The sequence below is a fragment of the Bos indicus genome, chromosome 18 (genome assembly GCF_029378745.1).
Source record: "Bos indicus isolate NIAB-ARS_2022 breed Sahiwal x Tharparkar chromosome 18, NIAB-ARS_B.indTharparkar_mat_pri_1.0, whole genome shotgun sequence".
Classification (NCBI taxonomy): Eukaryota; Metazoa; Chordata; class Mammalia; order Artiodactyla; family Bovidae; genus Bos; species Bos indicus.
This window is the reverse complement of record NC_091777.1, coordinates 3,520,458-3,534,609: the sequence shown is the minus strand read 5'-3', so window position 1 is coordinate 3,534,609 and position 14,152 is coordinate 3,520,458. Positions and strand designations below refer to the sequence as shown.

At 43.8% G+C, this 14,152-nt stretch overlaps 1 protein-coding gene across 18 annotated transcripts in view; it reads left to right on the top strand.

Moving 5' to 3' along the window:
• Window positions 1-14,152, top strand: part of ADAT1 (adenosine deaminase tRNA specific 1) — a 46,296-nt gene that overhangs the window by 21,952 nt on the left and 10,192 nt on the right. For 9 of the 18 annotated variants that reach the window (XM_019978700.2, XM_070770346.1, XM_070770343.1 and 6 more), the window contains 2 exons: window positions 2,696-2,782; window positions 3,858-7,921. The exons of 2 other annotated variants lie outside the window; for them this stretch is intronic. In XM_019978700.2, the coding sequence (XP_019834259.2) occupies window positions 2,696-2,782; window positions 3,858-4,080 (310 nt within the window). In that variant the 3' untranslated portion in view covers window positions 4,081-7,921. Of the gene's footprint in view, window positions 1-2,695; window positions 2,783-3,857; window positions 7,922-14,152 lie in introns of those variants that run through there. 7 more of the 18 variants (XR_011561402.1, XR_011561403.1, XM_019978703.2 and 4 more) reach the window with 7 other exon arrangements.

Sequence of the window (14,152 nt, the reverse complement as noted above, 5' to 3'; positions counted from 1 at the left end):
TATCTGTTAGGGGAAAAGTCTCCTTGCTTTGTCTTTCAAGAGTGTCTCGGCTTTCCTTAGACTTTAAATCTAAGGATCTAAAGATTTGACATCTTTCATTGTTAAGTCTTCAAACCAGGAATATGGTGTTTATCTCGCTATATAATGCTGGTGCCAAATTGGCAGTTGTGCCCCAAATTTAAAATAGTTTTGAAAGTTCACTTATTTAGGTCTTCTTGTATCTATTTCAGTAGAGTTTTATGACTCTCACACCTTTCATTAGATTTATCTCTTGGTGTTGTGTGCATTTTCTGTTGCTGTATAACAAATCACACCCTCACCCCATGGCGGGGCGGGGGAGAACACCTCAGCGGCTGAAAACAACAATTAACATTATTTTACAGTCTCTGTAGTTCAGGAATTTGGGAGGAGCTTAGCTGGATAATTCTGACTCAGGGGCTCATGAGGTTGCGCTCTATTATGTCAGCCAGCATTGCAGTCACCGAAAGCTTGACCGGGGCTGGAGGATCCAGTTTCCAGTAGCTCTCTCATGTGACTGCCAGGTCAGAGCTGGCTGGCTGTTGGCAAGAGGCCTCAGTTCCTCTCAACCTGGGTCTCCCCGTGATGCTACAGATATTCATCTTTACAGTGTGATGGCTGATTCCCCCCTGCCGAGAGGATGCATCCCAAGAGAGCAGGGCAGAAGCCACAGAGACTTTTATGAGTAGCCTCAGAAGTCACACTCCAACCCAGTCTTCTAATGGTTACTGGTGTCAGCCCTGTTCTACGTGGGGTGGCATTGCATAAGGGCTCGAATGCCAGGAGGCAAGAATCACCATTCAGAGATTGCTACCACTGACGCTGTTTAAGTCATTTTCATTTCCTTTATTTCATTTTCTCGTCATTGCTACTGCAATCAACTTCTATTTTATTTCTCTCTTACAATAAATGTGTCCAGCAACATTGCTAACTCTTACTATTCTACTAATATATGTATGAATTCTTTAAAAATTTTTTAATGTAGACTATCTTTTGCAAATAGTATTTCCTTTCCAAGTTGCCACTCCTTTTATTTTTTTTCTCACTTACTGTGCTAACCAGAGGTGACAATGTCACAATCATCTCTGAATAATGCCTTCAGTTTTTGCTTTTCAATCTTTATTCCTTTTATTTCTTGTCTTACTAGCCAGACCTTCTGTATAACGTTGGATAAAAGCATTGATAGCAAGTATCCCTCTATCATTCTTGATTTTGAGAACATGTATCAACTGTAGGATTTTTATAGATACCCTTTATGAATTTAAATACTATCTTTCCTAGTCCTAGTTTGCTGCTGCTGCTAAAAGGTTTTAAATCACTCAGTGGATGTTGAATTATAACAAATGCATTTTCTGTACATATTTTCCTTATAGTACTTTTCTCCTTTGGTCTGTTAATGAGATCCATTAGTTTTTTGGTTGTGGTGTTTTTTTTTTTGTTTTTTTTTTTCATGTTAAAGCAGGCTACTTCCCTGGAGGTCCAGTGATTAGGACTCTGGCTTCCTTGTGGCTCAGCTGGTAAAGAATCCGCCTGCAATGTGGGAGACCTGGATTCCGTCCCTGGGTTGGGAAGATCCCCTGGAGGAGGGAAAGGCTACCCACTCCAGTATTCTGGCCTGGAGAATTCCATGGACTGTATAGCAAAGAGTCAGACACAACTGAGCAACTTTGACTTCACCCCACTGCTGTGGGCCTGGGTTCAATCCTTGGTCTGGGGACTGAGATCCCACAAGCTCTGCAGCACAGCACAGCCAAAACCAAAAGCAAACAAACAAAAAAAGCAGCCTTGTGTTCCTGAATGCCGGCAGCCACTCAGGTTCCCCTTTAAGCAGTGATGTCTCCAGTAGGCTAGGTCCCAGCCAGGTAAGGGAGCTTTTCAGCAGACTACAGTTCCCTGTTTAGTATATGCCAGCGATGGCCTCTGTGTCTCAGCTGATGGTACGATTTTCAAGGAGGAGACGGGTATGGTACGTAAAATAAGACTGTACCTTGTTGGCACACACAACGCTTCCCAGCTTCTAAGTCAGCCCATGAATTGTGTATATTAGGGAAAGGAAGGAGGCACGTACACTCTAGGCCCCAGCTGTTATGAAAGAGACAAACCAGGAAGACCCAAGTAACTGGTAAGGAATTCACACTGACTTCCTTCACTACTTCAAACTATGACCATCAAGAAGCTTGATTCAGAAGCAAAGGACTTACCTCCCAAGGACTGTAATCCCCATAGGAGGAATCTAGAGATTCTTCCTCAGGTGCCTGGGCTGAATGGACTTTATAACCACAGTTCATATAGGGAGCAACACTCAAGTCTCTGAAACAAACCTTTCAATGTCTTGTAAGCAGTGTTACCCAAGGGCCAGCTCCCTTGAAAGGTGGTAGCCAAATAACAGCTGATGGGTATCCTTGGGGGCAGAATTTAGTAATTCCCTCTGCGTTTAGCCCATTTCAGCCTGTCACCTTGATGATTTCACTGCTGATAACGTTTATGAAATGAGAATCATTTTTGTGTCTCAACCTAATCAGACTCTCAGATCTGGATTTTTCTTGCCAAGCATTGGTGAAAATGGGGGCTCAGGACATTCAGACCTAGAAAGATACCATGTGAAGCCCAATATCTTTGATGGTGGCCTGGTGCATATTAAACACTTAATAAATCCTCTTGATCTTTTTTCAAACAGATCCCGAATCAGCAAAGTAGAGCTCTTTAGATCATTCCAGAAGCTGCTAAGCAGTATTTCAGAGGACAAGTGGCCAGACTCACTCAGGTGATGCCTTTGACCTACATTTTTCATATTTATGAATGGCTGGAAGTTTTGGCAGGAGTGATGTTTCAGTAGGCCAATGAGTACTTAGTACTGACCACATGCTCTTCAGTCCCTATAGCTGCAGACATGTGTGTGATCTGAGATGTGATGGGGACATAGTTGGTGGGACAGAGTCACAGAGCCTGTGGGTGGAATTGGGCCCGGCCCATCTCAGGCCCTCCTTTAGTCCAACTCCAGGTGGAGAGCACTGTGAGAATGTGAGCGCTGAGGTGTCAGTGTATGCTGTTGGGAATATCATTCTCTTTTTCTTTTGTTCAATCAGTGGTTGTGAACTAAAGCTCGAGGACTTAAATTAGTTTCCAAACAGGAATGTAGAGACTATAAAACCACTTGATGAGCAGGTGGGTGGGGGGAGTTCAGACGCTAACAAAGTCAGGCCAAATCTCACTGGGTAAGGGCACAGTGCCCACAAACTGACCTCACTTGGTAACACCAGCCACAATCTAGGGGGCCCCAAAGCCACTCAGGTTCCAACTACCCACTCAGGTTCAATAATTCACTAGAAAAACTCACAGAACTCAGGAAAGCACCATACTTTGAATGCCTTTTATTGTAAAAGATACAAATAAGGGCCAGATAAAAGACAGGATGCACAGGGCAAGGTCTGCAAAGGTATCCGGCCTGCTACTTCTGTGTCCCCAGGAGGCATCACCTGCCCAGCACATCACTGTCTGTCACCGACCAGGAACCTGCCCCACGTTTCAGTGCCCAGTGTTTACTGGGGCTTCCTCATCCAGCATGAGTTATGGAATCACTGGCCACACGATGTGACTGAACTCAATCTCCACCTTCTCCTCTCCCCACCCCAGGATGTCAGATAGCAGATGACTCAGGGCCCCAGCTTTGTAATCTCATGGCTGATCTCTCAGCCACAGCCAGCCCATCCTGAAACTATCTAGGGCCCACCATGAGTCACCTCGTTAAGTAAAAAGTTGAGATCCAAAGGGTCCACCATGAATAACAAAGACACTCCTATCACCAAGGAAGTTCTGAAAGTTTATAGGTTCCCTCCTAGGAAGTGGCAACAAAGACCAGCCAAATCCTTCTTTATACAACAGTGGGGAAGCCAGGGAGTAGCTGGACACTCGTATGAAGAGGCTGCTGCCTGTTTGCGGCATCGTGTATCCTGCAGTCCGTGTCGATGCCCTCCAGCCATCCATGGTCAGTTTGCTTGTTTCTTGTCTGGAAAAATCAGTCAGATTGGAACTGGGTGGGTTGCTATACATTCTATGCCTTAAAAACAAATCTGGACTTAGGTAAGGAGAGACGTCATTTGAAGGCTTTGTTGCAGTAAGAGACAGGGCCTGTTTCAGCAGGTGGAGAAGGACTAATGCAGTAGCAAGAGCATCGCAATCTTAAGGTCTGTAAGCCTCTCGAAGAGCAGGCGCAAAGGAGAAGTTTTGTCTAAGCAAAGTTAGAGCTGGAAATGTGGGAGTGAGGTGAGCAGGTAGTGTGACGGGACCATTGAACAGGAAGTGTCAGTCCTCAGGAGGGGCTTTTAAAAGAAAGGGTTGGTACACCTGCCTATGCCGGCTCAGAAAGAGTGGCTCTAAGTTTTGGGGTCTGCAGGAAGGAGAGAAGCATAACTGGTAATTAATATTTGGTCAAATTATCAGGCATTTTGATGAGATTTTGTCAGTGGGTACAAACAGTTCAGCTAATCAGTAAGAGACAAAAAACAGGTGTTTGGAGGGTTGTGTCTGGCCTTGTCACAGGTAAACCAGGGGGGCACCCATGAGTCTTAAGTCATGAAGAAAGGTGATTCTTTCCAGTCTGCCATTTCCCACACACAGGAATACAGGAGGGAGGTTTCTTAACCATCGCTTGTTTTAGGAACTGAGGGCTCAGGTAAAGTTTAACTTTGTCATGCGTGTAGCTCCCATCCATTAACCACCAAAAAGCTATGGGAAATTGATCAAAGAACTAGAATCAGTGTCTGCTACAATTAGCAACTCGGCTCTGCGCTGTAGCCAGTGAAGAAACAACAGGGGTCTCCTAAGATCTTTGCAAAGAACGAAAGAGTAGAAGCAGGGTAAAACCTGACTCAGTGAGCTGCAAGTCTCAGTTTCTTCAGCTGTGAGATGACAAGGACGTAGTTCAAGGTCGGGGCTGGGTCAGGAAGAGGACTTTGAGAAGCCTGACTCAAATTTGATCAAAGGAAAGAATCTTTGTCTCAAAAAAATCTTTTTATCTGAGTGTTAAGTGTTACATTACTCAGCACATTAGCCATTCTTCAGCAGTCAGAGACACTGAAGGATTTGGGAAGGGGTGTTGGCTTTCATTACACAGGAGAATATGACTAAGATGAAAAGTACTTTGGGAAAATGCAGTTGAGAAGTGTCTAACGGCTGGATCCTACCAGTGAAGATTATAGCCATGTAGAAAACTTTAAACCAAGTAGTAGATAACAGTTACTCTTTTTTATCTGATTCCACCAGGACCAAAAAAAGAAAAGAAAAAAAAACAGACTGTTTATTTTTACCTATTTTAATCCCATGTTGTTTTCTAGTGAATTTCCTACAAAGGAGCTAAGAGTCACTCTAGGACAGCATAACAGAATCCTTCTGTTCCTAAGACTCTCCTAATAAATCTGTCTGGCCAGTTGCGGAGGTATCTCTCTGGCCGCGGTGGTGAGCTGTCCATTGAGAACGTGTGTGCTTGGTGGTGTGTGTGCATTAGGGCGCAGAAGCTAGCGACGTACCAAGAGTACAAGGAGGCTGCGTCCACGTACCAGCAGGCCTGGAGTGCGCTCCGGAAGCAGGCGTTTGGATCCTGGATCAGAAACCCCCCAGACTATCACCAGTTTAAATGAGCAACAGCTGTGTTCCATTCATTCATCCTGGACTACTGTCTTCCTACATGCTGAACAGGCCTTAGATTTTCTTGTGGCTGATCAGGAAGAAAGACTGCCGTCTACCAGAGCGGTAGATCTCTTCTATGTCAGATGGATGGAATTTTGGACATGAAACAAACTATACTTGATTGAACTATGCTTTCAAACTGTGATGCTGGAGAAGACTCTTGAGAGCCCTTGGACAGCAAAGAGATCAAACCAGTCCATTGTAAATCCTGAATAGTCATTGGAAGGACTGATGCTGAGGCCGAAGCTCCAATATTTTGGCCACCTGATGCAAAGAACGGACTCATTAGAAAAGACCCTGATGCTGGGAAAGATTGAAGGTAGAAGGGGAAGAGGGCGACAGGATGAGGTGGTTGGATGGCATCACCAGTTCAGTGGACATGAACTTGGGCAAATTCTGAGCGATGGTGAGGGACAGGGAGGCCTGGGGTGCTGCAGTCCATGGGATTGCAAAGAGTCGGACACTACTTGGCAACTGAACAATAATAGTACTTGATTGAAGTAGCTCTCTGCTAAAACAGCATCTTGCTAATGACCTTGGTGTGCGTCCTGTATTTTATTGCTTCTCTAAGAACAAGAATTTGGAATGTGATGCTGTAGAAGTACTCTGCAGTAGCTCCATTTTGTGTGTTCCTCGTTGATTCAGCAAGTATTGGGCTGACATGATGTTTGAATCTCTGCAAACTTTAGAGCCTCACCTGTCATAATGGACATATATTTTGTATACCCAGCCTTGCTTCCTTTGAAGAACCACTCTTTTCTGCTTTATCCCTGAGACTCGGGTGAAGTGAACTTTCCTCATTGACTCCAGCAGTGTGAGCCAACCCTGAACAGTCCTGGAACTAATACCAGAGCGATCGGGAAAGATTCCCTCTCTTCTCGTATTGGGAGCTGTGAGCACCAGGTAACCCGGGACTGCCTGGGGCTGCTTTTGCCCACTTCCCAGAGACAGCCAGCTGGAGAACAAGGTGTTGAAGGAAACAGCCCAGAGGATGAAGGCTCTCATGACCTTGTCTGGGTGCCTGAAACTAGTGCCCATTCTGGACTTCAACGATGTGAGATAAATTGCTCTTGTTATTTTGAGTAAGCCCCTTTGACTCCGTTTTCTGTGACTTTCATTGGAAAGAGTTCTGTCTAAAAGGCCAAACAAAAGTCCCTATAGCAACTCAGTAGCACACCTAGAAACCAGGCCTGTTTTTTCCTAACATCTAGTATTTAACTCGGAGAAGGCAATGGCAACCCACTCCAGTACTATTGCCTGGAAAATCCCATGGACGGAGGAGCCTGGTGGGTTGAAGTCCATGATGTCGCTAAGAGTCGGACATGACTGAGCGACTTCACTTTCACTTTTCACTTTCATGCATTAGAGAAGGAAATGGCAACCCACTCCAGTGTTCTTGCCTGGAGAATCCCAGGGATGGGGGAGCCTGGTGGGCTGCCATCTATGGGGTCGCACAGAGTTGGACACGACAGAAGCGACTTAGCAGCAGCAGCAGTATTTAACTCTCAACCTCTTCACACTCTAATATACTGACTGAAAGTGGAAGTTCTCTGTGTTGGGATTACTCAAGGACCTTGTTCGTTCTTCAGTATTTCTTTATAGCTTTAAATATTTTTAATAACAGCTTTATTGAGCTGTAATTCACATACCAAAAAATTCATCCATTTAAAATGTACAGTTTAGTGGTTTTCAGTATATCCAAAAGATGTGCAAAATCACCACAATCGATTTTAGAACATTTTTGTTCTAAATTGGGGGTGGTGGGTGCTATCTGACCCGGTACAGAACCCATTAGCAGCCGCTCTTCATATCCCCTCAACACCACCACTAACCCCAGGGCGAGCACAATCTATGTTGTGTCTCTGTGGATTTGCCTATTCTGAACATTTTATATAAATGAAATCATACAATATGTGGTCTTTTGTGACTGGCTTCTTTCATTTAACATGATGTTCTAAGACTCATAATGTTGTAATGTGAATTGGTAACATCATTCAGTACTTTGTTCCTGCTTATTGGATAAAAATTACATTCAGTTCTATGGATATACCACATTTTGTTATCTAATCATCAGCTGATGGACTTTTACGTTATTTCCACTTTTTGGCTGTTGTGAATATTGCTGCTATAAACATTCATGTACAGGTTTGCATGTGAACATGTGTTCTTAATATTTTTTTATTGCAGAAATAATACATAAAGTTTCTTTTTTTTTTTTTTTTTTTTGCCTTTTTATCATTGTAGCTTTTGGTGGGGGTGGGGCAGGGAGGGGAGGGCAGTGGTGCGGCTTGTGGAATCCTACTTCCCCAATCAGGGATTGAACCTGAGCCATGGCAGTGAAATTGTCAAGTCCTAGCTACTGGACTGCCAGGTAATTCCCCCATAACTTTCTCATATTGAGTTATCTTTGAACCTTTTTCTATGAGGAATCCTTTTAGGTGGGAGCAAAGACAAAAACCTCACTACCGAAGGCCACACTTCCCACATGCTGCTTTAATCAACCCTTTGCCTGACCTGACCCCAAATCCTATGATATAAGACACCTCAACTGGCAGAAGCTCTTATCCACAGAAGGTTATGCATCACTCTCATGAGATTCTGTTTTCAAAGACAAAGATTTATTTGAGAATGTAAGGAATTAGTGTCTTTTCTTTCCTAAAATTTATGGTGTTTGTCACATGTGTACAGAATGTGAAAAAACACCCATCAATTTAGACTTGAGAACAGAGACTAGGAAACCCTGAAAGCTAGAGACCAGAGGCGTCTTCACTTTGAACTCTGCCTGTTTTGTCAAGAGACAAAAGGAGAGCTTAGACAGCTCACTCCCTATGTTTTGCTTTAATCTCTTAAAAACCCAAGATTAGAATCTCACCTGTGCCTTAAAATCACATCTCTGCAATATTGGCAGGTTCTCAAACTTCATACATTTAGATCATGTGTTTTTACTGATACCCACTTCCAATTTTTAACTACCTTTTAAAAAGAAACTTCTTACAGAAATTTTTAAATAGACTCAAAAATAGAAAAGCACAATCACCTCCATGTACCAGTCACCCAGACCAAACATCCATCAGCTTTATGCTGTTGTCTGATCTTTTCCCCCCTCCCCTCCAATTCTGTTTTTCTTAGAACATTTTAAACTGAATTCTAGCCATCCTATTCCACCCAATAAAATTAACAATCATTCTTTAATATCTATTATGCAGGCTGTGTTTAGTTTCCCTTATTGTCTCAAAAATGTGTTTTGACTACTGATTTGTTCAAATTAGAATTCAAACAACATCCGCACAGCGCATTGGGCTGATGTATCTTTTGTGTCACTAAATCTCTAGCAGTTCACTCCTTTTTATGTCCTTGACAGATGGGTCATTTGTCTGGTAGACTCTCTCCCATCCAGGATTTGGCTGCTTATTTCCTCCAGTGTTGATAACCGTTCCTCTCCCCCTCATATTTCCTATAAATCTGTGGTTACATGGAGAGGCTTGATTACAGCCAAGTTCAGTTCTTTCCAGGAGATTCTGCATACTTCTGTTACATTATATTAACCTATGGGAACGTGACATCAGGCTGTCCCACTTTCAGTAACTAATCAAGAGAGTTCAGTGGTACCAGCCTGATCCAACCCCTCACCCTCACCCTTTCACAGAATGGTTTTAGCAGCTGTGTCTTGAGGTCCCCAAGACCACCCTCAGATTGAAACAGTAGACAGACTCACAGAACTCAGAAAAGCTACTGTCCTCAGAGTTACCATTTATTACAGTGCAAGTCAGCAAAGAGAAAGGCGCGAGGGGAAGAGGGTCTGCTCAAGCTTCTGGTTGTCCTCGCTGTGCCGACGCTCCTGGTGTCTCTGGCATGACATCTTTGCCTCGCTCACCCTGGAGAGCCTGCCCCTCCTGGAGCTAGCCAGTCCCGAGCCCGCTTTCCCAGCCCGGCCCCTGACGGTCCCTTCACACTGATGGCTCTTGCCCACATTTCCTCCTCACCCCCAGTGCCTCCTGACCCACCCTGGTGCTCCCACGTGTGGCTCTTCCTGGCATGGCCTGCCCCCTCCTCCTGTACTTCAGAACACTCTCCTGGGGGATTCACACAGCACAATGCTGGGGGGCAGTGATGTCTGACCATATGTGTGAAGTATGACTGCCAATCAGGGTGGCTCACCTGAGCCTTGGGTACTGACACCCTATGATACACAGGACAACCCCCCACAACAAAGAACTATATTCTCCCCAAAATGTCAGTATTGCTGAGGTTGAGGAACCTGAACTAGGGATTATAGGTGTTTTTCTGTTTTTATTTTTGGAGGCCCCCAGAGGCTTGTGAGATCTCAGTTCCATAACCAGGGACTGAACCTGGGCCACAGCAGTGAAAGCCCCAAATCCTAACCACTAGACCACCGGGGAACTCCCAGATTGCGAGTATGTCAAAGTCACTGGAAACAGTTCCTCTCTAGTTACTGCTCCATATCTATACACAGTTAATTTTGTTTCATTTCCCTTTCAATTTTCAGGGGGACTTTTTACCAAAAAAAGTTACGTAAAATTTCAAACAATTTTTTTTTTTTTAAAAAGGTACATTCAGAAAGGTCTTCCATCTTTGTCCCCTGACTTCTGTTTCTTCCCCCAGCAGTCACCATTTTTTTAGTTGGTGATCAGTTCAATTCGGTCACTAAGTCGTGTCTGACTCTTTGCAACCCCATGGACACCAAGCCTCCCTGTCCATCACAAACTCCCAGAGTTTACTCAAACTCATGGCTGTTGAGTTGGTGATGCCATCCAACCATCTCATCCTCTGTCGTCCCCTTCTCCTGCCTTCAATCTTTTCCAGCATCAGGGTCTTTTCAGATGAGTGAGTTCTTCGCATCAGGTGGCCAAAGTATTGGAGTTTCAGCTTCAGCATCAGTCCTTCCAATGAATATTCAGGACTGATCTCCTTTAGGATGGACTGGTTGGATCTCCTTGCTATCCAAGGGACTCTCAAGAGTCTTCTCCAACACCACAGTTCAAAAGCATCAATTCTTCACTGCTCAGCTTTCTTTATAGTCCAACTCTCACATCCACACATGACCACTGGAAAAACCATAGCCTTGACTAGACGGACCTTTGTTGGCAAAGTAATGTCTCTGCTTTTTAATATGCTGTCTAGGTTGGTCATAACTTTTTTAGTTGGTGATAAACATTTCAAATTCTTTCCTTTTGAAATACCCTGTGAATAGAATATTTTGTATTTTTGCCAGTGTATCTTTTGGGTAGATTTCTTAGAGGTGGGATTCACTGTGTCGAAGTGTAAATGAACACAAAAGTTTTCTGTATTGAAATCTGTCTTCAAAGTTCTGTTTCTAAATACAAGTGCAAATGAAAAAGCAAAACGTAGGACAGCATTGTAACATTCCACTTCTGTAGAAAAGGATGAAGGGTATATATCTGTGTTTTGCTAAACTCTCTCTGAATGGACACATGGGAAGCCACTAACACAGGCCTGAGGGGAAGGAAGGATGGTGGCTGGGGCCTGCGAGCAGGAAGGAGACTTTTCTTTGAATACATTTTATGTTTAATTATTTTTAAAATTTTAAACCATGTTAATATAACTTTTTTTAAAGTAAATTTTATTTTATTATTATTTTTTAAATTGTTGGCTGTGCTACGTGGCATACGAGGTCTTAGGTCTCCGACCAGAGGTCGAACCTGCTCCCCCTGCGCTGGCAGTACAGAATCTTCACCGCTGGACCACCAGGGAAGTCCCTAAGTAAATTTTCAAAAATGATAAAAAAAAAAAGAAAAAATTTAAAGTTGTTTTAAACTGTAGAAACACCACAATATACTCAGAAGTGACATTATATAGGGAAGAGGGACTTAGCATGCTTTAGGTAGCTAATTCCACAGAATTCTCTCTTTGCTCACAAAATGTCTTCTGAAATCTGGCTCTTTCAGGGTAGATTACATTTTCAGCATGGTTTTCTCTTTGTTCTGTGTTCATGAGTGGGTGCTAATGTTACAACTATGTGTGCATAACTTTTATTCTCTTTTTCTTTAGAGTTTTAAAAAGTTGGCTTGATTTAAATAATTTTGTGTGTATATTCCATGTAGTCATTTCTGCCTCAAAGTGTGCGGTTAAATGCCTTGTTTTCTGGAGTGTTTCCGTGCCAAGCATTAGCTCACTGTCTGGGGAGCCGGCCGATGTGGAGAAAATGACCGCGCTGGCTGTGGCTCCCTGCTGGGGAGAGGCAGGGCCCGCCAGTCAGTTGCCTCCGTGGCTGGTGGAAGGCTCCCTCCACCTGGACCCGGGCAGCACTTTGGGGCTTTCAGGCAACGTTCTGAGCAAGCTTTACCAGTTTGCAAGACCCAGGTCCCTTGCTGGAGAGTCAGATAGCTTAGGACAATGTTAGGTTTTTAACGGCCACGCCCTCCTGTGATGATATCTGGGGCAGTCAAGGGAGCTGTCAGGAGGAGTCCCCTGAAGCAGCAGGTTCTGGAAACTGGGAAACAGCTTCTAAGCAGAGAGCTAATGTGCATGTGCTCACTTTCAAGGGCTCAGGCAATTCTTTCCACTGGAACAAAGGCAGCTACTCTGAAGGAATGGTAGAATACGCAGAGCCAAGGAGGCACGTATTTTGGAGAACAAAACTTGATTTTCCAGCAGGAAGAGCTCTTTTTATGCCACATCTTGAATAATCATATTTAATAGTTAGCCTCCACTTCTTCTAAACATGAATCCATTTAAACCTAAATATGTTTTTACTGGGGCTATGACTGACTTTCTGGAAGAATGTCCAAATGGATCCAAAACAAATCTTAAGCAGTACTTGTGGTCCAAGATGGGGAGGAAAATTCTGTAGAGAGACTCTTCGGGGCTGCAGGCAAATTCACATGCATTCGTTTATTTCTTGAAACCAGGGCCCGAAAACTAATCAAAGAGGATGGAAGTCACAGCAGGGGTCATTGCTGCGTGGGGGGAAGATGGGAGAAGGGAGTTGAGTAGAAAAAGACCCAAAGCAACTTCTAGAATGATGGGTACGTTCCATGTTTCAACTGGAGAGTTGATTACATGGATGTAAACATTTGTCAAAATGTATTAAGCTGTACACTTAAGATCTGTGCATTTTATTATATGGGATCATATCTCAATATAAAAATGTTAAAAAAAAAAAAAAACCTAGTCGTTATCCATGACTTGGCATAGTAGAATAAACTTTGGTTTAGATATTTAAGTGTTAATAATTATATCCTAGTACCAATTCTGTCACTACTTCCTATGTGGATGCAGAGAAAGCATTTAATCTCTGAATTTTAACCTGTCACCTGATCTAGAAAATGAGGCCCCAAGGTTAAGATGTTCAGTTTTTTCAACATTGAGATGAGATTTCTCATAAAAATTCTTAATTGGGTAGATAATGCAAAGAGAAATATTCTCCAAGAAACTTAACTCATTGACACTGTGAGATTAACTCATTGACACTGTGAGACATGTATGGCCTCAGTCATGTTGGTAACAAGAGAGGAATGGAAATAATTTTTGTCTCAGTAACCCAGGCACTGTAATAACTGTAATACAATGTAATAACAATGTATTAAAAAGCAAAGACATCATTTTTCTGACAAAAATCCATATAGTCAGGGCTATGGTTCTTCCAGTAGTCATGTACGGACGTGACTATTGGACCATAAAGAAGGCAGAGCACCAAAGAATTGATGCTTTCGAACTGTGCTGTTGGAGAAGACTCTTGAGAGTCCCTTGGACTGCAAGGAGATCAAACCAGTCCATCCTAAAGGAAATCAATCCTGAATATACACTGGAAGGACTGATGCTGAAGCTGAAACCCCAGTACTTTGGCCACCTGATGCAAAAAAGACCCTGATGCTGGGAAAGATTGAAGGCAGAAGGAGAAGAGGGTGACAGAGGATGAGGGGATTAGATGGCATCTCCAATTCAGTGAACTTGGGCAAACTCCGGGAGATGGTGAGGGACAGGCAGGTCTAGGGTGCTGCAGTCCGTGGGGTCACAGAGAATCGGACACGACTCGGCCACTGAACAACAACAAACCCCGGCTCTGGATTTTCATGTAGATTTTTTGTCCCTCGTCCCAGTGAGCTAGCAGGATGAGGAATTAGCTTCTAGAACTGTGTTCAGCACTGCTCTTCAGTCTCCAAATTCAGGAACTGTCTCAATAGGAAAAAGGCAAAGGCAGAAAGTCGCTCCAAGTGAGGACCCAGGCTGCCAAGTGTTGGTCTCAAACACATGTTCCCTGAACTTGGGCTTGGCTCCATGAGAAGAGCTCACAATGGAAACAGTGATGGCTGTTTGCTCAGGCAGCCAAGGGAATGAAAAGCGCATTGAAACCCGGCAGTGTCTCCATGGGGAGAGGCACTGCGGGCCCCTGGGTGGTGAGACCAACCTGACAACAGAGCAGGATCACAGGGCCCGTTCCCAGCATCTTTCTGCAGTTCAACAACAG